General features: G+C 48.7%; 1 protein-coding gene across 5 annotated transcripts in view; it reads left to right on the forward strand.

The window, feature by feature from the left end:
* Nucleotides 1–22,373, forward strand: part of mib2 (MIB E3 ubiquitin protein ligase 2) — a 249,551-nt gene that overhangs the window by 116,029 nt on the left and 111,149 nt on the right. For all 5 annotated transcript variants that reach the window (XM_059952408.1, XM_059952405.1, XM_059952403.1 and 2 more), the window contains one exon: nucleotides 2,329–2,435. In XM_059952408.1, the coding sequence (XP_059808391.1) occupies nucleotides 2,329–2,435 (107 nt within the window). The remainder of the gene's footprint in view (nucleotides 1–2,328; nucleotides 2,436–22,373) is intronic.

Raw genomic sequence — 22,373 nt, forward strand, 5'->3', positions numbered from 1 at the left:
GGCAGAGCGTTTAGACAGTGTGCACATCACATATACTTGGCACAGGGACGGAATGGGAAGATGTTGATGTGCAAGTTGGGGGTCCTGTCTGGTAGTTCTGTGCTGTTTCTCATTGCCAGCACTGTTTAAATTCCTGGGGGAAATGGGTCATTGGGGAACTCACTGTGCATTTTCCCATTGTTGCCACAAGACAAGAGCCTGAAAACCCACAGCTCAGGGTTCTTCAACGGAGCTGAGAAGTCCTAATTTTCCCTCAGGCTCTGTTTTCCTCACTTGTTTTCTGTTGGGCAAGTAGCAGAATACCTTTATTTAAAAATACAGTTAAGTAGAGGATGTGTCTGACAAGCTATTCAACATTCGTTATTTCTTTCATGAAACAGTCATTATGCAGAAAGTAGATGTGAAAGCCTTTCAGCACCTTCATGTTACACCAGTCTTCTTTTCCTGCCTTCTGCCATAAATGATGAATTTGGGAAGAAAGTGAGCAAGAGTTTTGACTATATGAGGCCAAGGGCCCTCAACTGCTCTGGCTCTGACTGTCTTGGGATCTCTCGGCATGACTCACAAAGTCAGAGGTCTGCTCGACACTGGCCTTGATTTAGAGAGATGTTACCTTTATGTTTTCCAGCTGAACTCAATCCTCACACAACTCGTAAGAGATTAAGTCTCCGGCGGCCACCAGGAGTGCACAAATCGAAACAAAATAGACCCGGTCATTGAGGGCAGGGGGTGGTGGCAGATGGGAGATTTTCAAGTTCACTGTTATGGCCACATGAAATGCCACAATAATTAAGATCTTTCAACAGCAGCACAGGTTGTTGCGATGTATAACCAGAAATTATACATCACTTACACAGTACAATAGATGTCATTGTTCAGCACTTTCCCACTAGGTCCAAGCCCTTTGTTTGGCCAGGCCAACTGTTTTAGCTAACCTCTTCTCCTCTTCTACTTCTTGTATTTCTTGTGTTATAATAGTGCAAAAATTAGTGGAAAGTTAGAGGACTGGGAAGCTTTTAAAAACCAACAAAAGGCAACCAAAAAAGCCATAAGGAGAGAAATGATAAAATGTGAAGGTAAACTAGCCAATAATATCAAAGAGGATGCCAAAGGTTTCTTCAGATACATAAAGAGTAAAAGAGAGATGAGAGTGAATATCAGACAGCTAGAAAAGTATGCTGGAGAGATAGTAATGGGGGAAAAATCAATGGCGGATGAACGGAACTGGTAATTTACATCAGTCTTCACTGTGGAAGGCACTAACAGTTTGATGGAAGTTGGAGAGTGTCAGGGGGTAGAAGTGAGTGCAGTTGCTATTGCTGGGGAGAAGGTGATTTGGAAACTGAAAGGTCTGAAGATAGATAAGTCATCTGGACCAGATACACTACACCCCAGGGTTCTGAAAGAGGCAGCTGAAGAGATTGTGGAGGCATTAGTAATTATCTTTCAAGAATCACTAGATTCTGGAATTTTTCCAGAAAATTGCAAATGTCACTCCACTCTTTTGGTATGGGGGGTGGGATGGGGGAGGCAGAAGAAAAGAAATTATAGGCCAGTTAGCCTGATCTCAGTGGTTGAGAAGATGTTGGAGTCAGTTGTTAGGATGAGATCTCATAGTACTTGGAGGTGCATGATAAAATAGGCCGTAGTCAGCATGGTTTCCACAAGGGAAAATCTTGCCTGACAAATCTGTTGCAATTCTTTACTTTACATTATATGGCAATGATTTGCATATAATTGAATTGATGGCTTTGTGGCCAAGTTTGTGGATGAGATGAAGATAGGTAAGTGTTGAGTGCACAGGGAGGCTGCAGAAGGACTTAGATTAGGAGAATGAGCAATGAAATGGCAGGTGGGATACCAAGTCGGGAAGTGTATGGTCATGCACTTTAATAGAGGACTAAAGTGTAGACTACTTTCTAAACAGGGAGCGTATTCAAGAATTAGAGGTGCAAAGGGATTTCAAAGTTTCAAAGTACATTTATTATTATTATTGAGTGTCCTAATGCAGGCCAGGTCGTTGGGTGTATCTAAGATGGAGCTTGATAGGTTCTTGATCAGTCAGAGAGTGAAAAGTTATGGTAAGAAGGTAGGAGAATGGGGTTTAGTCAGAAAATCAATCAGGTATGATGCAATGTCAGAGCAGACTTGATGGGCTGAATGGTCTAAATTTGATCCAATGTCTAATAGTCTTGCTATCACTGGCATTATTCAACCTCAAGGCTTTCTGAGCTGATAAAATATTAAAGTGTTTTGTAAATAGCAATACTTTATCATGTTTAGGGCTGTAGCTGTGGTTGTAATGGTAATTTTTCTCTTTCTTTTCAGTGTTCCTGTTAGTCCACGACAGAATCTGCCAAGGATTGTCCTAAAGGGGATTTTCCAGGGTAGTAAGGTTGTTCGAGGGACGGATTGGGACTGGGGAAACCAAGATGGTGAGTGCCTGGAATTCTCTCAACTTTGTTAAATAACAATTGCATGTATAAATGTATTTATTCAAGAAAATCTTAACAGTCAGTTTTTTCCAAGTGGGACCATTGCCCTCACTGCTGTGCTCCCCAGCTCCTCAAGTTTGCCTTATTAGACCCTGAAGATCTCTTGCCTTGTGGAAGCTCCACGATCTACATATAGGACCTTAAACAACATACTGCAAGAACCTGCCCAGACCCAAGCAAGCTCCTGTTTCAGAACCCCCCCAACATTACTCTCCTGTTTCAGACCTTCCCCGACATTACTCTCCTGTTTCAGACCTTCCCCGACATTACTCTCCTGTTTCAGAACCCCCCTGATATTACTTTCCTGTTTCAGAACCTCCCCCATCCTGATACTACTTTAATGTTTTAGAACACCCCCCCAGCATTACTCTTTTGTTTCCGATCTCCCTTGGGTTACTTCCATGTTTTAGACCATCCCACCCCCACTAACATTAACTCTCCTGTTTCAGACCCACCCCCCGACATTACTCTCCTGTTGCAGAGCATCCCCCCAACATTTCTCTCCAGTTTTAGATCGTTCCCCCCAAACTTACTCCTGTTTCAGATGGATTCCCCCGACATTACTCTCCTGTTTCAGACCCTCCTGACATTACTCTCCTGTACAAGACCCCCCTGACATTACTCTCCTGTTTCAGAACCCCCCCAACATTACTCTCCTGTTTCAGACCTTCCCCGACATTACTCTCCGTTTCAGAACCCCCTGACATTACCCTCCTGTTTCAGAACCAACCTGATATTACTTTCCTGTTTCAGAACCCCCCCCCCATCCTGATACTACTTTCCTGTTTTAGAACCCCCCCTTCAACATTACTCTTTTGTTTCCAATGTCCACTGGGTTACTTCCATGTTTCAGACCATCCCACCCCCACTAACATTAACTCTCCTGTTTCAGACCCACCCCCGACATTACTCTCCTGTTGCAGAGCATCCCCCCAACATTTCTCTCCTGTTTTAGATCGTTCCCTCTAAACTTACTCCTGTTTCAGATGGATTCCCCCGACATAACTCATGCTTCAGATCGTTCCCCCTGAAGTTACTCCTGTTTCAGATCGTTCCCCGTGACATTACTCCCATTTCAGATCGTTCCCCCTGCCATTACACTGGTTTCAGATAATTTCCCTCTGACATTACTCCTGTTTCAGATCGTTTCTCTCCCCCCCCCCCCCCCTCACCCCCGACACTACTGTTTCAGAACTTCGACATTATTCTCCTGATTCAGATTGGAGCCCCTTGACATTTATCTCCTGTTTTAGATAGCCCAATGTTACATTTATCACCCCACAACCCGACATTACTTTCCTGTTTCAGCCCACCCCCCCCCACCAATATTACTCTCCTGTTTCAGAGCCCCCCCCCGGCATAACTCTCCTGTTTCTCACCCTCCCCCCATCCTGATACTACTCTCCGGTTTTAGAATACCCCCAACATTAATCTCCTGTTTCAGAAACCCCCTGACATTACTCTCCTGTTTCGGAACCCCCCAACATTATTCTCCTGTACAAGACCCCCCCCCCCCCAGCATTACTCTCCTGTTTCAGTCCCCCCTGACATTATTCTCCTGTTTCATAACCCCTAACATTATTCTCCTGTTCAAGTCCCCCCAACATTACTCTACTGTTTCAGACCCTGCTGACATTACTCTCCTGTTTCAGACCCCGCCATCCTGATACTACTTTCCTGTTTTAGAACCCCCCCCTTCAACATTACTCTTTTGTTTCCAATCTCCACTGGGTTATTTCCATGTTTCAGGCCATCCCACCCCCCCTGACATTACTCTGCGGTTTCAAAACCCCCCCTGACATTACACTCCGGTTTCAGACCTTCCCCGACATTACTCTCCTGTTTCAGAACCGCCCCGACATTACGCTCCTGTTTCAGACCTTCCCCGACGTTACTGTCCTGTTTCAGACCTTCCCCGACATTACTGTCCTGTTTCAGACCTTCCCCGACGTTACTTTCCTGTTTCAGACCTTCCCCGACATTACTCTCCTGTTTCAGACCTTCCCCGACATTACTCTCCTGTTTCAGAACCCCCCCCCGACGTTACTCTCCTGTTTCAGACCCCCCGACGTTACTTTCCTGTTTCAGACCTTCCCCGACATTACTCTCGTTTCAGACCCCCCCAACATTACTCTACTGTTTCAGACCCCCCTGACATTACTCTCCTGTTTCACAACCCACCCATCCTGATACTTCTCTCCTGTTTCAGAACCCCCCCTGACATTACTCTCCTGTTTCAGAACCCCCCTGACATTACTCTCCTGATTCAGAACCCCCCCGACATTACTCTCCTCTTTCAGACCTTCCCCAACATTAATCTCCCATTTCATACCCCCCGACATTACTCTCGTTTCAGACCTTCCCCAACATTACTCTCCTGTTTCATCCCCCCCCGACATTACTCTCCTGTTTCAGTCCTTCCCCGACATTACTCTCCTGTTTCAGAAACCCCCCAACATTACTCTCCCGTTTCAGAAACCTCGACATTACTCTCCTGTTTCAGACCTTCCCCGACATTACTCTCCTGTTTCAGACCCCCCCCAACATTACTCTCCTGTTTCAGAACCCCCCCTGACATTACTCTCCTGATTCAGAACTCCCCCCCGACATTACTCTCAGACCTTCCCTGACATTAATCTCCCATTTCATACCCCCCTGACATTACTCTCCTGTTTCAGACCCCCCTGACATTACTCTCCTGTTTCAGAACCCCCCAACATTATTCTCCTGTACAAGAACCCCCACGACATTACTCTCCTGTTTCAGAACCCCCCTGACATTACTCTCCTGTTTCAGAACCCCCCTGACATTACTCTCCTGTTTCAGAAACCTCCTGACATTACTCTCCTGTTTCAGACCCCCCTGACATTACTCTCCTGTTTCATCCCCCCCGACATTACTCTCCTGTTTCAGACCCCACCATCCTGATACTACTTTCCTGTTTTAGAACCCCCCCTTCAACATTACTCTTTTGTTTCCAATCTCCACTGGGTTATTTCCATGTTTCAGACCATCCCACCCCCCCCCCCCGACATTACTCTCCTGTTTCAAAACCCCACTGACATTACACTCCGGTTTCAGACCTTCCCCGACATTACTCTCCTGTTTCAGAACCGCCCCGACATTACTCTCCTGTTTCAGACCTTCCCCGACATTACTGTCCTGTTTCAGACGTTCCCCGACATTACTGTCCTGTTTCAGACCTTCCCCGACATTACTCTCCTGTTTCAAAACCCCACTGACATTACACTCCGGTTTCAGACCTTCCCCGACATTACTCTCCTGTTTCATCCCCCCCCCCGACATTACTCTCCTGTTTCAGTCCTTCCCCGACATTACTCTCCTGTTTCAGAAACCCCCCAACATTACTCTCCCGTTTCAGAAACCTCGACATTACTCTCCTGTTTCAGACCTTCCCCGACATTACTCTCCTGTTTCAGAACCCCCCTGACATTACTCTCCTGATTCAGAACCCCCCCGACATTACTCTCGTTTCAGACCCCCCCAACATTACTCTACTGTTTCAGACTCCCGACATTACTCTCCTGTTTCACAACCCACCCATCCTGACACTACTCTTCTGTTTCAGAACCCCCCCTGACATTACTCTCCTGTTTCACAACCCACCCCCCTGACATTACTCTCCTGATTCAGAACCCCCCCGACATTACTCTCCTCTTTCAGACCTTCCCCGACATTAATCTCCCATTTCATACCCCCCGACATTACTCTCGTTTCAGACCTTCCCCAACATTACTCTCCTGTTTCATCCCCCCCCCGACATTACTCTCCTGTTTCAGTCCTTCCCCGACATTACTCTCCTGTTTCATCCCCCCCCCCGACATTACTCTCCTGTTTCAGTCCTTCCCCGACATTACTCTCCTGTTTCAGAAACCCCCCAACATTACTCTCCCGTTTCAGAAACCTCGACATTACTCTCCTGTTTCAGACCTTCCCCGACATTACTCTCCTGTTTCAGACCCCCCCCAACATTACTCTCCTGTTTCAGAACCCCCCCTGACATTACTCTCCTGATTCAGAACTCCCCCCCGACATTACTCTCAGACCTTCCCTGACATTAATCTCCCATTTCATACCCCCCTGACATTACTCTCCTGTTTCAGACCCCCCTGACATTACTCTCCTGTTTCAGACCCCCCTGACATTAGTCTCCTGTTTCATCCCCCCCGACATTACTCTCCTGTTTCAGACCCCACCATCCTGATACTACTTTCCTGTTTTAGAACCCCCCCTTCAACATTACTCTTTTGTTTCCAATCTCCACTGGGTTATTTCCATGTTTCAGACCATCCCACCCCCCCCCCCCCCCCCGACATTACTCTCCTGTTTCAAAACCCCACTGACATTACACTCCGGTTTCAGACCTTCCCCGACATTACTCTCCTGTTTCAGAACCGCCCCGACATTACTCTCCTGTTTCAGACCTTCCCCGACATTACTGTCCTGTTCCAGACCTTCCCCGACATTACTGTCCTGTTTCAGACCTTCCCCGACATTACTCTCCTGTTTCAGAAGCCCCCGACGTTACTTTCCTGTTTCAGACCTTCCCCGACATTACTCTCCTGTTTCATACCCCTGTTTCATACCCCCCCGACATTACTCTCCTGTTTCAGACCTTCCCCGACATTACTCTCGTTTCAGACCACCCCAACATTACTCTACTGTTTCAGACCCCCCTGACCTTACTCTCCTGTTTCACAACCCACCCATCCTGATACTTCTCTCCTGTTTCAGAACACCCCCTGACATTACTCTCCTCTTTCAGACCTTCCCCAACATTAATCTCCCATTTCATACCCCCCCGACATTACTCTCCTGTTTCAGACCCCCCGACATTACTCTCCTGTTTCAGAACCCCCCTGACATTACTCTCCTGATTCAGAACCCCCCCGACATTACTCTCGTTTCAGACCCCCCCCAACATTTCTCTACTGTTTCAGACCCCCGACATTACTCTCCTGTTTCACAACCCACCCATCCTGACATTACTCTCCTGTTTCAGAACCCCCCTGACATTACTCTCCTGATTCAGAACCCCCCTGACATTACTCTCCTGATTCAGAACCCCCCTGACATTACTCTCCTGTTTCAGAAACCCCCAACATTACTCTCCTGTTTCACAACCCACCCATCCTGACATTACTCTCCTGTTTCAGAACCCCCCTGACATTACTCTCCTGATTCAGAACCCCCCCGACATTACTCTCCTCTTTCAGACCTTCCCCAACATTAATCTCCCATTTCATACCCCCCTGACATTACTCTCGTTTCAGACCTTCCCCAACATTACTCTCCTGTTTCATCCCCCCCCCGACATTACTCTCCTGTTTCAGTCCTTCCCCGACATTACTCTCCTGTTTCAGAAACCCCCCAACATTACTCTCCCGTTTCAGAAACCTCGACATTACTCTCCTGTTTCAGACCTTCCCCGACATTACTCTCCTGTTTCAGAACCCCCCTGACATTACTCTCCTGATTCAGAACCCCCCCGACATTACTCTCGTTTCAGACCCCCCCAACATTACTCTACTGTTTCAGACCCCCTGACATTACTCTCCTGTTTCACAACCCACCCATCCTGACACTACTCTTCTGTTTCAGAACCCCCCCTGACATTACTCTCCTGTTTCACAACCCACCCATCCTGACATTACTCTCCTGTTTCAGAACCCCCCTGACATTACTCTCCTGATTCAGAACCCCCCCGACATTACTCTCGTTTCAGACCCCCCCAACATTACTCTCCTCTTTCAGACCTTCCCCAACATTAATCTCCCATTTCATACCCCCCGACGTTACTCTCGTTTCAGACCTTCCCCAACATTACTCTCCTGTTTCATCCCCCCCCCCCGACATTACTCTCCTGTTTCAGTCCTTCCCCGACATTACTCTCCTGTTTCAGAAACCCCCCAACATTACTCTCCCGTTTCAGAAACCTCGACATTACTCTCCTGTTTCAGACCTTCCCCGACATTACTCTCCTGTTTCAGACCCCCCCCAACATTACTCTCCTGTTTCAGAACCCCCCCTGACATTACTCTCCTGATTCAGAACTCCCCCCCGACATTACTCTCAGACCTTCCCTGACATTAATCTCCCATTTCATACCCTCCAGACATTACTCTCCTGTTTCAGACCCCCCTGACATTACTCTCCTGTTTCAGACCCCCCTGACATTACTCTCCTGTTTCAGAACCCCCCAACATTATTCTCCTGTACAAGAACCCCCACGACATTACTCTCCTGTTTCAGAACCCCCTGACATTACTCTCCTGTTTCAGAACCCCCCTGACATTACTCTCCTGTTTCAGAAACCTCCTGACATTACTCTCCTGTTTCAGACCCCCCTGACATTACTCTCCTGTTTCATCCCCCCCGACATTACTCTCCTGTTTCAGACCCCACCATCCTGATACTACTTTCCTGTTTTAGAACCCCCCCTTCAACATTACTCTTTTGTTTCCAATGTCCACTGGGTTACTTCCATGTTTCAGACCATCCCACCCCCACTAACATTAACTCTCCTGTTTCAGACCCACCCCCGACATTACTCTCCTGTTGCAGAGCATCCCCCAACATTTCTCTCCTGTTTTAGATCGTTCCCTCTAAACTTACTCCTGTTTCAGATGGATTCCCCCGACATAACTCATGCTTCAGATCGTTCCCCCTGAAGTTACTCCTGTTTCAGATCGTTCCCCGTGACATTACTCCCATTTCAGATCGTTCCCCCTGCCATTACACTGGTTTCAGATAATTTCCCTCTGACATTACTCCTGTTTCAGATCGTTTCTCTCCCCCCCCCCCCCTCACCCCCGACACTACTGTTTCAGAACTTCGACATTATTCTCCTGATTCAGATTGGAGCCCCTTGACATTTATCTCCTGTTTTAGATAGCCCAATGTTACATTTATCACCCCACAACCCGACATTACTTTCCTGTTTCAGCCCTCCCCCCCCACCAATATTACTCTCCTGTTTCAGAGCCCCCCCCCGGCATAACTCTCCTGTTTCTCACCCTCCCCCCATCCTGATACTACTCTCCGGTTTTAGAACACCCCCAACATTAATCTCCTGTTTCAGAAACCCCCTGACATTACTCTCCTGTTTCGGAACCCCCCAACATTATTCTCCTGTACAAGACCCCCCCCCCCAGCATTACTCTCCTGTTTCAGTCCCCCCTGACATTATTCTCCTGTTTCATAACCCCTAACATTATTCTCCTGTTCAAGTCCCCCCAACATTACTCTACTGTTTCAGACCCTGCTGACATTACTCTCCTGTTTCAGACCCCGCCATCCTGATACTACTTTCCTGTTTTAGAACCCCCCCCTTCAACATTACTCTTTTGTTTCCAATCTCCACTGGGTTATTTCCATGTTTCAGGCCATCCCACCCCCCCTGACATTACTCTGCGGTTTCAAAACCCCCCTGACATTACACTCCGGTTTCAGACCTTCCCCGACATTACTCTCCTGTTTCAGAACCGCCCCGACATTACGCTCCTGTTTCAGACCTTCCCCGACGTTACTGTCCTGTTTCAGACCTTCCCCGACATTACTGTCCTGTTTCAGACCTTCCCCGACGTTACTTTCCTGTTTCAGACCTTCCCCGACATTACTCTCCTGTTTCAGACCTTCCCCGACATTACTCTCCTGTTTCAGAACCCCCCCCCCCGACGTTACTCTCCTGTTTCAGAACCCCCCGACGTTACTTTCCTGTTTCAGACCTTCCCCGACATTACTCTCGTTTCAGACCCCCCCAACATTACTCTACTGTTTCAGACCCCCCTGACATTACTCTCCTGTTTCACAACCCACCCATCCTGATACTTCTCTCCTGTTTCAGAACACCCCCTGACATTACTCTCCTGTTTCAGACCCCCCTGACATTACTCTCCTGATTCAGAACCCCCCTGACATTACTCTCCTCTTTCAGACCTTCCCCAACATTAATCTCCCATTTCATACCCCCCGACATTACTCTCGTTTCAGACCTTCCCCAACATTACTCTCCTGTTTCATCCCCCCCCCGACATTACTCTCCTGTTTCAGTCCTTCCCCGACATTACTCTCCTGTTTCAGAAACCCCCCAACATTACTCTCCCGTTTCAGAAACCTCGACATTACTCTCCTGTTTCAGACCTTCCCCGACATTACTCTCCTGTTTCAGAACCCCCTGACATTACTCTCCTGATTCAGAACCCCCCCGACATTACTCTCGTTTCAGACCCCCCCAACATTACTCTACTGTTTCAGACTCCCGACATTACTCTCCTGTTTCACAACCCACCCATCCTGACACTACTCTTCTGTTTCAGAACCCCCCCTGACATTACTCTCCTGTTTCACAACCCACCCATCCTGACACTACTCTTCTGTTTCAGAACCCCCCCTGACATTACTCTCCTGTTTCACAACCCACCCATCCTGACATTACTCTCCTGTTTCAGAACCCCCCTGACATTACTCTCCTCTTTCAGACCTTCCCCAACATTAATCTCCCATTTCATACCCCCCGACATTACTCTCGTTTCAGACCTTCCCCAACATTACTCTCCTGTTTCATCCCCCCCCGACATTACTCTCCTGTTTCAGTCCTTCCCCGACATTACTCTCCTGTTTCAGAAACCCCCCAACATTACTCTCCCGTTTCAGAAACCTCGACATTATTCTCCTGTTTCAGACCTTCCCCGACATTACTCTCCTGTTTCCGACCCCCCCCAACATTACTCTCCTGTTTCAGAACCCCCCCTGACATTACTCTCCTGATTCAGAACTCCCCCCCGACATTACTCTCAGACCTTCCCTGACATTAATCTCCCATTTCATACCCCCCTGACATTACTCTCCTGTTTCAGACCCCCCTGACATTACTCTCCTGTTTCAGACCCCCCTGACATTAGTCTCCTGTTTCATCCCCCCCGACATTACTCTCCTGTTTCAGACCCCACCATCCTGATACTACTTACCTGTTTTAGAACCCCCCCTTCAACATTACTCTTTTGTTTCCAATCTCCACTGGGTTATTTCCATGTTTCAGACCATCCCACCCCCCCCCCCCCGACATTACTCTCCTGTTTCAAAACCCCACTGACATTACACTCCGGTTTCAGACCTTCCCCGACATTACTCTCCTGTTTCAGAACCGCCCCGACATTACTCTCCTGTTTCAGACCTTCCCCGACATTACTGTCCTGTTTCAGACCTTCCCCGACATTACTGTCCTGTTTCAGACCTTCCCCGACATTACTCTCCTGTTTCAGAAGCCCCCGACGTTACTTTCCTGTTTCAGACCTTCCCCGACATTACTCTCCTGTTTCATACCCCTGTTTCATACCCCCCGACATTACTCTCCTGTTTCAGACCTTCCCCGACATTACTCTCGTTTCAGACCACCCCAACATTACTCTACTGTTTCAGACCCCCCTGACCTTACTCTCCTGTTTCACAACCCACCCATCCTGATACTTCTCTCCTGTTTCAGAACACCCCCTGACATTACTCTCCTGTTTCAGACCCCCCTGACATTACTCTCCTGTTTCAGAACCCCCCCCAACATTACTCTCCCGTTTCAGAAACCTCGACATTACTCTCCTGTTTCAGACCTTCCCCGACATTACTCTCCTGTTTCAGACCCCCCCCAACATTACTCTCCTGTTTCAGAACCCCCCCCAACATTACTCTCCTGTTTCAGACCTTCCCCGACATTACTCTCCTGTTTCAGACCCCCCCCGACATTACTCTCCTGTTTCAGAAACCTCGACATTACTCTCCTCTTTCAGACCTTCCCCGACATTAATCTCCCATTTCATACCCCCCCGACATTACTCTCCTGTTTCAGACCCCCCTGACATTACTCTCCTGTTTCAGACCCCCCTGACATTACTCTCCTGATTCAGAACCCCCCCCAACATTACTCTCCCGTTTCAGAAACCTCGACATTACTCTCCTGTTTCAGACCTTCCCCGACATTACTCTCCTGTTTCAGAACCCCCCTGACATTACTCTCCTGATTCAGAACCCCCCCGACATTACTCTCGTTTCAGACCCCCCCCAACATTTCTCTACTGTTTCAGACCCCCGACATTACTCTCCTGTTTCACAACCCACCCATCCTGACACTACTCTTCTGTTTCAGAACCCCCCCTGACATTACTCTCCTGTTTCACAACCCACCCATCCTGACATTACTCTCCTGTTTCAGAACCACCCTGACATTACTCTCCTGTTTCATCCCCCCTGACATTACTCTCCTGATTCAGAATCCCCCCGACATTACTCTCCCGTTTCAGAACCCCCCCGACATTACTCTCCTCTTTCAGACCTTCCCCAACATTAATCTCCCATTTCATACCCCCCGACGTTACTCTCGTTTCAGACCTTCCCCAACATTACTCTCCTGTTTCATCCCCCCCCCCGACATTACTCTCCTGTTTCAGTCCTTCCCCGACATTACTCTCCTGTTTCAGAAACCCCCCAACATTACTCTCCCGTTTCAGAAACCTCGACATTACTCTCCTGTTTCAGACCTTCCCCGACATTACTCTCCTGTTTCAGACCCCCCCCAACATTACTCTCCTGTTTCAGAACCCCCCCTGACATTACTCTCCTGATTCAGAACTCCCCCCCGACATTACTCTCAGACCTTCCCTGACATTAATCTCCCATTTCATACCCTCCAGACATTACTCTCCTGTTTCAGACCCCCCTGACATTACTCTCCTGTTTCAGACCCCCCTGACATTACTCTCCTGTTTCAGAACCCCCCAACATTATTCTCCTGTACAAGAACCCCCACGACATTACTCTCCTGTTTCAGAACCCCCCTGACATTACTCTCCTGTTTCAGAACCCCCCTGACATTACTCTCCTGTTTCAGAAACCTCCTGACATTACTCTCCTGTTTCAGACCCCCCTGACATTACTCTCCTGTTTCATCCCCCCCGACATTACTCTCCTGTTTCAGACCCCACCATCCTGATACTACTTTCCTGTTTTAGAACCCCCCCTTCAACATTACTCTTTTGTTTCCAATGTCCACTGGGTTACTTCCATGTTTCAGACCATCCCACCCCCACTAACATTAACTCTCCTGTTTCAGACCCACCCCCGACATTACTCTCCTGTTGCAGAGCATCCCCCCAACATTTCTCTCCTGTTTTAGATCGTTCCCTCTAAACTTACTCCTGTTTCAGATGGATTCCCCCGACATAACTCATGCTTCAGATCGTTCCCCCTGAAGTTACTCCTGTTTCAGATCGTTCCCCCGTGACATTACTCCCATTTCAGATCGTTCCCCCTGCCATTACACTGGTTTCAGATAATTTCCCTCTGACATTACTCCTGTTTCAGATCGTTTCTCTCCCCCCCCCCCCTCACCCCCGACACTACTGTTTCAGAACTTCGACATTATTCTCCTGATTCAGATTGGAGCCCCTTGACATTTATCTCCTGTTTTAGATAGCCCAATGTTACATTTATCACCCCACAACCCGACATTACTTTCCTGTTTCAGCCCTCCCCCCCCACCAATATTACTCTCCTGTTTCAGAGCCCCCCCCCCGGCATAACTCTCCTGTTTCTCACCCTCCCCCCATCCTGATACTACTCTCCGGTTTTAGAACACCCCCAACATTAATCTCCTGTTTCAGAAACCCCCTGACATTACTCTCCTGTTTCGGAACCCCCCAACATTATTCTCCTGTACAAGACCCCCCCCCCCAGCATTACTCTCCTGTTTCAGTCCCCCCTGACATTATTCTCCTGTTTCATAACCCCTAACATTATTCTCCTGTTCAAGTCCCCCCAACATTACTCTACTGTTTCAGACCCTGCTGACATTACTCTCCTGTTTCAGACCCCGCCATCCTGATACTACTTTCCTGTTTTAGAACCCCCCCCTTCAACATTACTCTTTTGTTTCCAATCTCCACTGGGTTATTTCCATGTTTCAGGCCATCCCACCCCCCCTGACATTACTCTGCGGTTTCAAAACCCCCCTGACATTACACTCCGGTTTCAGACCTTCCCCGACATTACTCTCCTGTTTCAGAACCGCCCCGACATTACGCTCCTGTTTCAGACCTTCCCCGACGTTACTGTCCTGTTTCAGACCTTCCCCGACATTACTGTCCTGTTTCAGACCTTCCCCGACGTTACTTTCCTGTTTCAGACCTTCCCCGACATTACTCTCCTGTTTCAGACCTTCCCCGACATTACTCTCCTGTTTCAGAACCCCCCCCCGACGTTACTCTCCTGTTTCAGAACCCCCCGACGTTACTTTCCTGTTTCAGACCTTCCCCGACATTACTCTCGTTTCAGACCCCCCCAACATTACTCTACTGTTTCAGACCCCCCTGACATTACTCTCCTGTTTCACAACCCACCCATCCTGATACTTCTCTCCTGTTTCAGAACACCCCCTGACATTACTCTCCTGTTTCAGAACCCCCCTGACATTACTCTCCTGATTCAGAATCCCCCCGACATTACTCTCCTGATTCAGAACCCCCCCGACATTACTCTCCTGTTTCAGACCTTCCCCAACATTAATCTCCCATTTCATACCCCCCGACATTACTCTCGTTTCAGACCTTCCCCAACATTACTCTCCTGTTTCATCCCCCCCCCGACATTACTCTCCTGTTTCAGTCCTTCCCCGACATTACTCTCCTGTTTCAGAAACCCCCCAACATTACTCTCCCGTTTCAGAAACCTCGACATTACTCTCCTGTTTCAGACCTTCCCCGACATTACTCTCCTGTTTCAGAACCCCCCTGACATTACTCTCCTGATTCAGAACCCCCCCCGACATTACTCTCGTTTCAGACCCCCCCAACATTACTCTACTGTTTCAGACTCCCGACATTACTCTCCTGTTTCACAACCCACCCATCCTGACACTACTCTTCTGTTTCAGAACCCCCCCTGACATTACTCTCCTGTTTCACAACCCACCCATCCTGACATTACTCTCCTGTTTCAGACCCCCCCCAACATTACTCTCCTGTTTCAGAACCCCCCCTGACATTACTCTCCTGATTCAGAACTCCCCCCCGACATTACTCTCAGACCTTCCCTGACATTAATCTCCCATTTCATACCCCCCTGACATTACTCTCCTGTTTCAGACCCCCCTGACATTACTCTCCTGTTTCAGAACCCCCTGACATTACTCTCCTGTTTCATCCCCCCCGACATTACTCTCCTGTTTCAGACCCCACCATCCTGATACTACTTTCCTGTTTTAGAACCCCCCCTTCAACATTACTCTTTTGTTTCCAATCTCCACTGGGTTATTTCCATGTTTCAGACCATCCCACCCCCCCCCCCCCGACATTACTCTCCTGTTTCAAAACCCCACTGACATTACACTCCGGTTTCAGACCTTCCCCGACATTACTCTCCTGTTTCAGAACCGCCCCGACATTACTCTCCTGTTTCAGACCTTCCCCGACATTACTGTCCTGTTTCAGACCTTCCCCGACATTACTGTCCTGTTTCAGACCTTCCCCGACATTACTCTCCTGTTTCAGAAGCCCCCGACGTTACTTTCCTGTTTCAGACCTTCCCCGACATTACTCTCCTGTTTCATACCCCTGTTTCATACCCCCCCGACATTACTCTCCTGTTTCAGACCTTCCCCGACATTACTCTCGTTTCAGACCACCCCAACATTACTCTACTGTTTCAGACCCCCCTGACCTTACTCTCCTGTTTCACAACCCACCCATCCTGATACTTCTCTCCTGTTTCAGAACACCCCCTGACATTACTCTCCTGTTTCAGACCCCCCTGACATTACTCTCCTGTTTCAGACCCCCCTGACATTACTCTCCTGATTCAGAATCCCCCCGACATTACTCTCCTGTTTCAGAATCCCCCCGACATTACTCTCCTCTTTCAGACCTTCCCCGACATTAATCTCCCATTTCATACCCCCCGACATTACTCTCCTGTTTCAGACCCCCCTGACATTACTCTCCTGATTCAGAACCCCCCCCAACATTACTCTCCCGTTTCAGAAACCTCGACATTACCCTCCTGTTTCAGACCTTCCCCGACATTACTCTCCTGTTTCAGAACCCCCCCGACATTACTCTCCCGTTTCAGACCCCCCCCAACATTACTCTACTGTTTCAGACCCCCGACATTACTCTCCTGTTTCACAACCCACCCATCCTGACACTACTCTTCTGTTTCAGAACCCCCCCTGACATTACTCTCCTGTTTCACAACCCACCCATCCCGACATTACTCTCCTCTTTCAGACCTTCCCCAACATTAATCTCCCATTTCATACCCCCCGACATTACTCTCGTTTCAGACCTTCCCCAACATTACTCTCCTGTTTCAGTCCTTCCCCGACATTACTCTCCTGTTTCAGAAACCCCCCAACATTACTCTCCCGTTTCAGAAACCTCGACATTACTCTCCTGTTTCAGACCTTCCCCGACATTACTCTCCTGTTTCAGAACCCCCCTGACATTACTCTCCTGATTCAGAACCCCCCCGACATTACTCTCGTTTCAGACCCCCCCAACATTACTCTACTGTTTCAGACCCCCTGACATTACTCTCCTGTTTCACAACCCACCCATCCTGACACTACTCTTCTGTTTCAGAACCCCCCCTGACATTACTCTCCTGATTCAGAACCCCCCCGACATTACTCTCGTTTCAGACCCCCCCAACATTACTCTTCTGTTTCAGAACCCCCCCTGACATTACTCTCCTGTTTCACAACCCACCCATCCTGACATTACTCTCCTGTTTCAGAACCCCCCTGACATTACTCTCCTGTTTCACAACCCACCCATCCTGACACTACTCTCCTGTTTCAGAACCCCCCTGACATTACTCTCCTGATTCAGAACCCCCCCCGACATTACTCTCCTGTTTCAGACCTTCCCCATTAATCTCCCATTTCATACCCCCCGACATTACTCTCCTGTTTCAGACCTTCCCCAACATTAATCTCCCATTTCATACCCCCCGACGTTACTCTCGTTTCAGACCTTCCCCAACATTACTCTCCTGTTTCATCCCCCCCCCCGACATTACTCTCCTGTTTCAGTCCTTCCCCGACATTACTCTCCTGTTTCAGAAACCCCCCAACATTACTCTCCCGTTTCAGAAACCTCGACATTACTCTCCTGTTTCAGACCTTCCCCGACATTACTCTCCTGTTTCAGACCCCCCCCAACATTACTCTCCTGTTTCAGAACCCCCCCTGACATTACTCTCCTGATTCAGAACTCCCCCCCGACATTACTCTCAGACCTTCCCTGACATTAATCTCCCATTTCATACCCCCCTGACATTACTCTCCTGTTTCAGACCCCCCTGACATTACTCTCCTGTTTCAGAACCCCCCAACATTATTCTCCTGTACAAGAACCCCCACGACATTACTCTCCTGTTTCAGAACCCCCCTGACATTACTCTCCTGTTTCAGAACCCCCCTGACATTACTCTCCTGTTTCAGAAACCTCCTGACATTACTCTCCTGTTTCAGACCCCCCTGACATTACTCTCCTGTTTCATCCCCCCCGACATTACTCTCCTGTTTCAGACCCCACCATCCTGATACTACTTTCCTGTTTTAGAACCCCCCCTTCAACATTACTCTTTTGTTTCCAATGTCCACTGGGTTACTTCCATGTTTCAGACCATCCCACCCCCACTAACATTAACTCTCCTGTTTCAGACCCACCCCCGACATTACTCTCCTGTTGCAGAGCATCCCCCCAACATTTCTCTCCTGTTTTAGATCGTTCCCTCTAAACTTACTCCTGTTTCAGATGGATTCCCCCGACATAACTCATGCTTCAGATCGTTCCCCCTGAAGTTACTCCTGTTTCAGATCGTTCCCCGTGACATTACTCCCATTTCAGATCGTTCCCCCTGCCATTACACTGGTTTCAGATAATTTCCCTCTGACATTACTCCTGTTTCAGATCGTTTCTCTCCCCCCCCCCCCCCTCACCCCCGACACTACTGTTTCAGAACTTCGACATTATTCTCCTGATTCAGATTGGAGCCCCTTGACATTTATCTCCTGTTTTAGATAGCCCAATGTTACATTTATCACCCCACAACCCGACATTACTTTCCTGTTTCAGCCCTCCCCCCCCCCACCAATATTACTCTCCTGTTTCAGAGCCCCCCCCCGGCATAACTCTCCTGTTTCTCACCCTCCCCCCATCCTGATACTACTCTCCGGTTTTAGAACACCCCCAACATTAATCTCCTGTTTCAGAAACCCCCTGACATTACTCTCCTGTTTCGGAACCCCCCAACATTATTCTCCTGTACAAGACCCCCCCCCCCCAGCATTACTCTCCTGTTTCAGTCCCCCCTGACATTATTCTCCTGTTTCATAACCCCTAACATTATTCTCCTGTTCAAGTCCCCCCAACATTACTCTCCTGTTTCAGACCCCGCCATCCTGATACTACTTTCCTGTTTTAGAACCCCCCCCTTCAACATTACTCTTTTGTTTCCAATCTCCACTGGGTTATTTCCATGTTTCAGGCCATCCCACCCCCCCTGACATTACTCTGCGGTTTCAAAACCCCCCTGACATTACACTCCGGTTTCAGACCTTCCCCGACATTACTCTCCTGTTTCAGAACCGCCCCGACATTACTCTCCTGTTTCAGACCTTCCCCGACATTACTCTCCTGTTTCAGACCCCCCTGACATTACTCTCCTGATTCAGAACCCCCCTGACATTACTCTCCTCTTTCAGACCTTCCCCAACATTAATCTCCCATTTCATACCCCCCGACATTACTCTCGTTTCAGACCTTCCCCAACATTACTCTCCTGTTTCATCCCCCCCCCCGACATTACTCTCCTGTTTCAGTCCTTCCCCGACATTACTCTCCTGTTTCAGAAACCCCCCAACATTACTCTCCCGTTTCAGAAACCTCGACATTACTCTCCTGTTTCAGACCTTCCCCGACATTACTCTCCTGTTTCAGAACCCCCCTGACATTACTCTCCTGATTCAGAACCCCCCCGACATTACTCTCGTTTCAGACCCCCCCAACATTACTCTACTGTTTCAGACTCCCGACATTACTCTCCTGTTTCACAACCCACCCATCCTGACACTACTCTTCTGTTTCAGAACCCCCCCTGACATTACTCTCCTGTTTCACAACCCACCCATCCTGACATTACTCTCCTGTTTCAGAACCACCCTGACATTACTCTCCTCTTTCAGACCTTCCCCAACATTAATCTCCCATTTCATACCCCCCGACATTACTCTCGTTTCAGACCTTCCCCAACATTACTCTCCTGTTTCATCCCCCCCCCGACATTACTCTCCTGTTTCAGTCCTTCCCCGACATTACTCTCCTGTTTCAGAAACCCCCCAACATTACTCTCCCGTTTCAGAAACCTCGACATTACTCTCCTGTTTCAGACCTTCCCCGACATTACTCTCCTGTTTCAGACCCCCCCCAACATTACTCTCCTGTTTCAGAAACCCCCCTGACATTACTCTCCTGATTCAGAACTCCCCCCCGACATTACTCTCAGACCTTCCCTGACATTAATCTCCCATTTCATACCCCCCTGACATTACTCTCCTGTTTCAGACCCCCCTGACATTACTCTCCTGTTTCAGACCCCCCTGACATTACTCTCCTGTTTCATCCCCCCCGACATTACTCTCCTGTTTCAGACCCCACCATCCTGATACTACTTTCCTGTTTTAGAACCCCCCCTTCAACATTACTCTTTTGTTTCCAATCTCCACTGGGTTATTTCCATGTTTCAGACCATCCCACCCCCCCCCCCCCCCCCGACATTACTCTCCTGTTTCAAAACCCCACTGACATTACACTCCGGTTTCAGACCTTCCCCGACATTACTCTCCTGTTTCAGAACCGCCCCGACATTACTCTCCTGTTTCAGACCTTCCCCGACATTACTGTCCTGTTTCAGACCTTCCCCGACATTACTGTCCTGTTTCAGACCTTCCCCGACATTACTCTCCTGTTTCAGAAGCCCCCGACGTTACTTTCCTGTTTCAGACCTTCCCCGACATTACTCTCCTGTTTCATACCCCTGTTTCATACCCCCCCGACATTACTCTCCTGTTTCAGACCTTCCCCGACATTACTCTCGTTTCAGACCACCCCAACATTACTCTACTGTTTCAGACCCCCCTGACCTTACTCTCCTGTTTCACAACCCACCCATCCTGATACTTCTCTCCTGTTTCAGAACACCCCCTGACATTACTCTCCTGTTTCAGACCCCCCTGACATTACTCTCCTGTTTCAGACCTTCCCCGACATTAATCTCCCATTTCATACCCCCCCGACATTACTCTCCTGTTTCAGACCCCCCTGACATTACTCTCCTGTTTCAGACCCCCCTGACATTACTCTCCTGATTCAGAACCCCCCCCAACATTACTCTCCCGTTTCAGAAACCTCGACATTACTCTCCTGTTTCAGACCTTCCCCGACATTACTCTCCTGTTTCAGAACCCCCCTGACATTACTCTCCTGATTCAGAACCCCCCCGACATTACTCTCGTTTCAGACCCCCCCAACATTACTCTACTGTTTCACAACCCACCCATCCTGACACTACTCTTCTGTTTCAGAACCCCCCCTGACATTACTCTCCTGTTTCACAACCCACCCATCCTGACATTACTCTCCTGATTCAGAACCCCCCCGACATTACTCTCCTCTTTCAGACCTTCCCCATTAATCTCCCATTTCATACCCCCCCGACATTACTCTCGTTTCAGACCTTCCCCAACATTACTCTCCTGTTTCATCCCCCCCCCGACATTACTCTCCTGTTTCAGTCCTTCCCCGACATTACTCTCCTGTTTCAGAACCCACCCATCCTGACATTACTCTCCTGTTTCAGACCTTCCCCGACATTACTCTCCTGTTTCAGAACCCCCCTGACATTACTCTCCTGATTCAGAACCCCCCCGACATTACTCTCGTTTCAGACCCCCCCAACATTACTCTACTGTTTCAGACCCCCTGACATTACTCTCCTGTTTCACAACCCACCCATCCTGACACTACTCTTCTGTTTCAGAACCCCCCCTGACATTACTCTCCTGTTTCACAACCCACCCATCCTGACATTACTCTCCTGTTTCAGAACCCCCCTGACATTACTCTCCTGATTCAGAACCCCCCCGACATTACTCTCGTTTCAGACCCCCCCAACATTACTCTACTGTTTCAGACCCCCGACATTACTCTCCTGTTTCAGACCTTCCCCAACATTAATCTCCCATTTCATACCCCCCGACGTTACTCTCGTTTCAGACCTTCCCCAACATTACTCTCCTGTTTCATCCCCCCCCCCGACATTACTCTCCTGTTTCAGTCCTTCCCCGACATTACTCTCCTGTTTCAGAAACCCCCCAACATTACTCTCCCGTTTCAGAAACCTCGACATTACTCTCCTGTTTCAGACCTTCCCCGACATTACTCTCCTGTTTCAGACCCCCCCCAACATTACTCTCCTGTTTCAGAACCCCCCCTGACATTACTCTCCTGATTCAGAACTCCCCCCCGACATTACTCTCAGACCTTCCCTGACATTAATCTCCCATTTCATACCCCCCTGACATTACTCTCCTGTTTCAGACCCCCCTGACATTACTCTCCTGTTTCAGACCCCCCTGACATTACTCTCCTGTTTCAGAACCCCCCAACATTATTCTCCTGTACAAGAACCCCCACGACATTACTCTCCTGTTTCAGAACCCCCCTGACATTACTCTCCTGTTTCAGAACCCCCCTGACATTACTCTCCTGTTTCAGAAACCTCCTGACATTACTCTCCTGTTTCAGACCC

This window comes from Hypanus sabinus, chromosome 27 (genome assembly GCF_030144855.1).
Source record: "Hypanus sabinus isolate sHypSab1 chromosome 27, sHypSab1.hap1, whole genome shotgun sequence".
Taxonomy (NCBI): domain Eukaryota; kingdom Metazoa; phylum Chordata; class Chondrichthyes; order Myliobatiformes; family Dasyatidae; genus Hypanus; species Hypanus sabinus.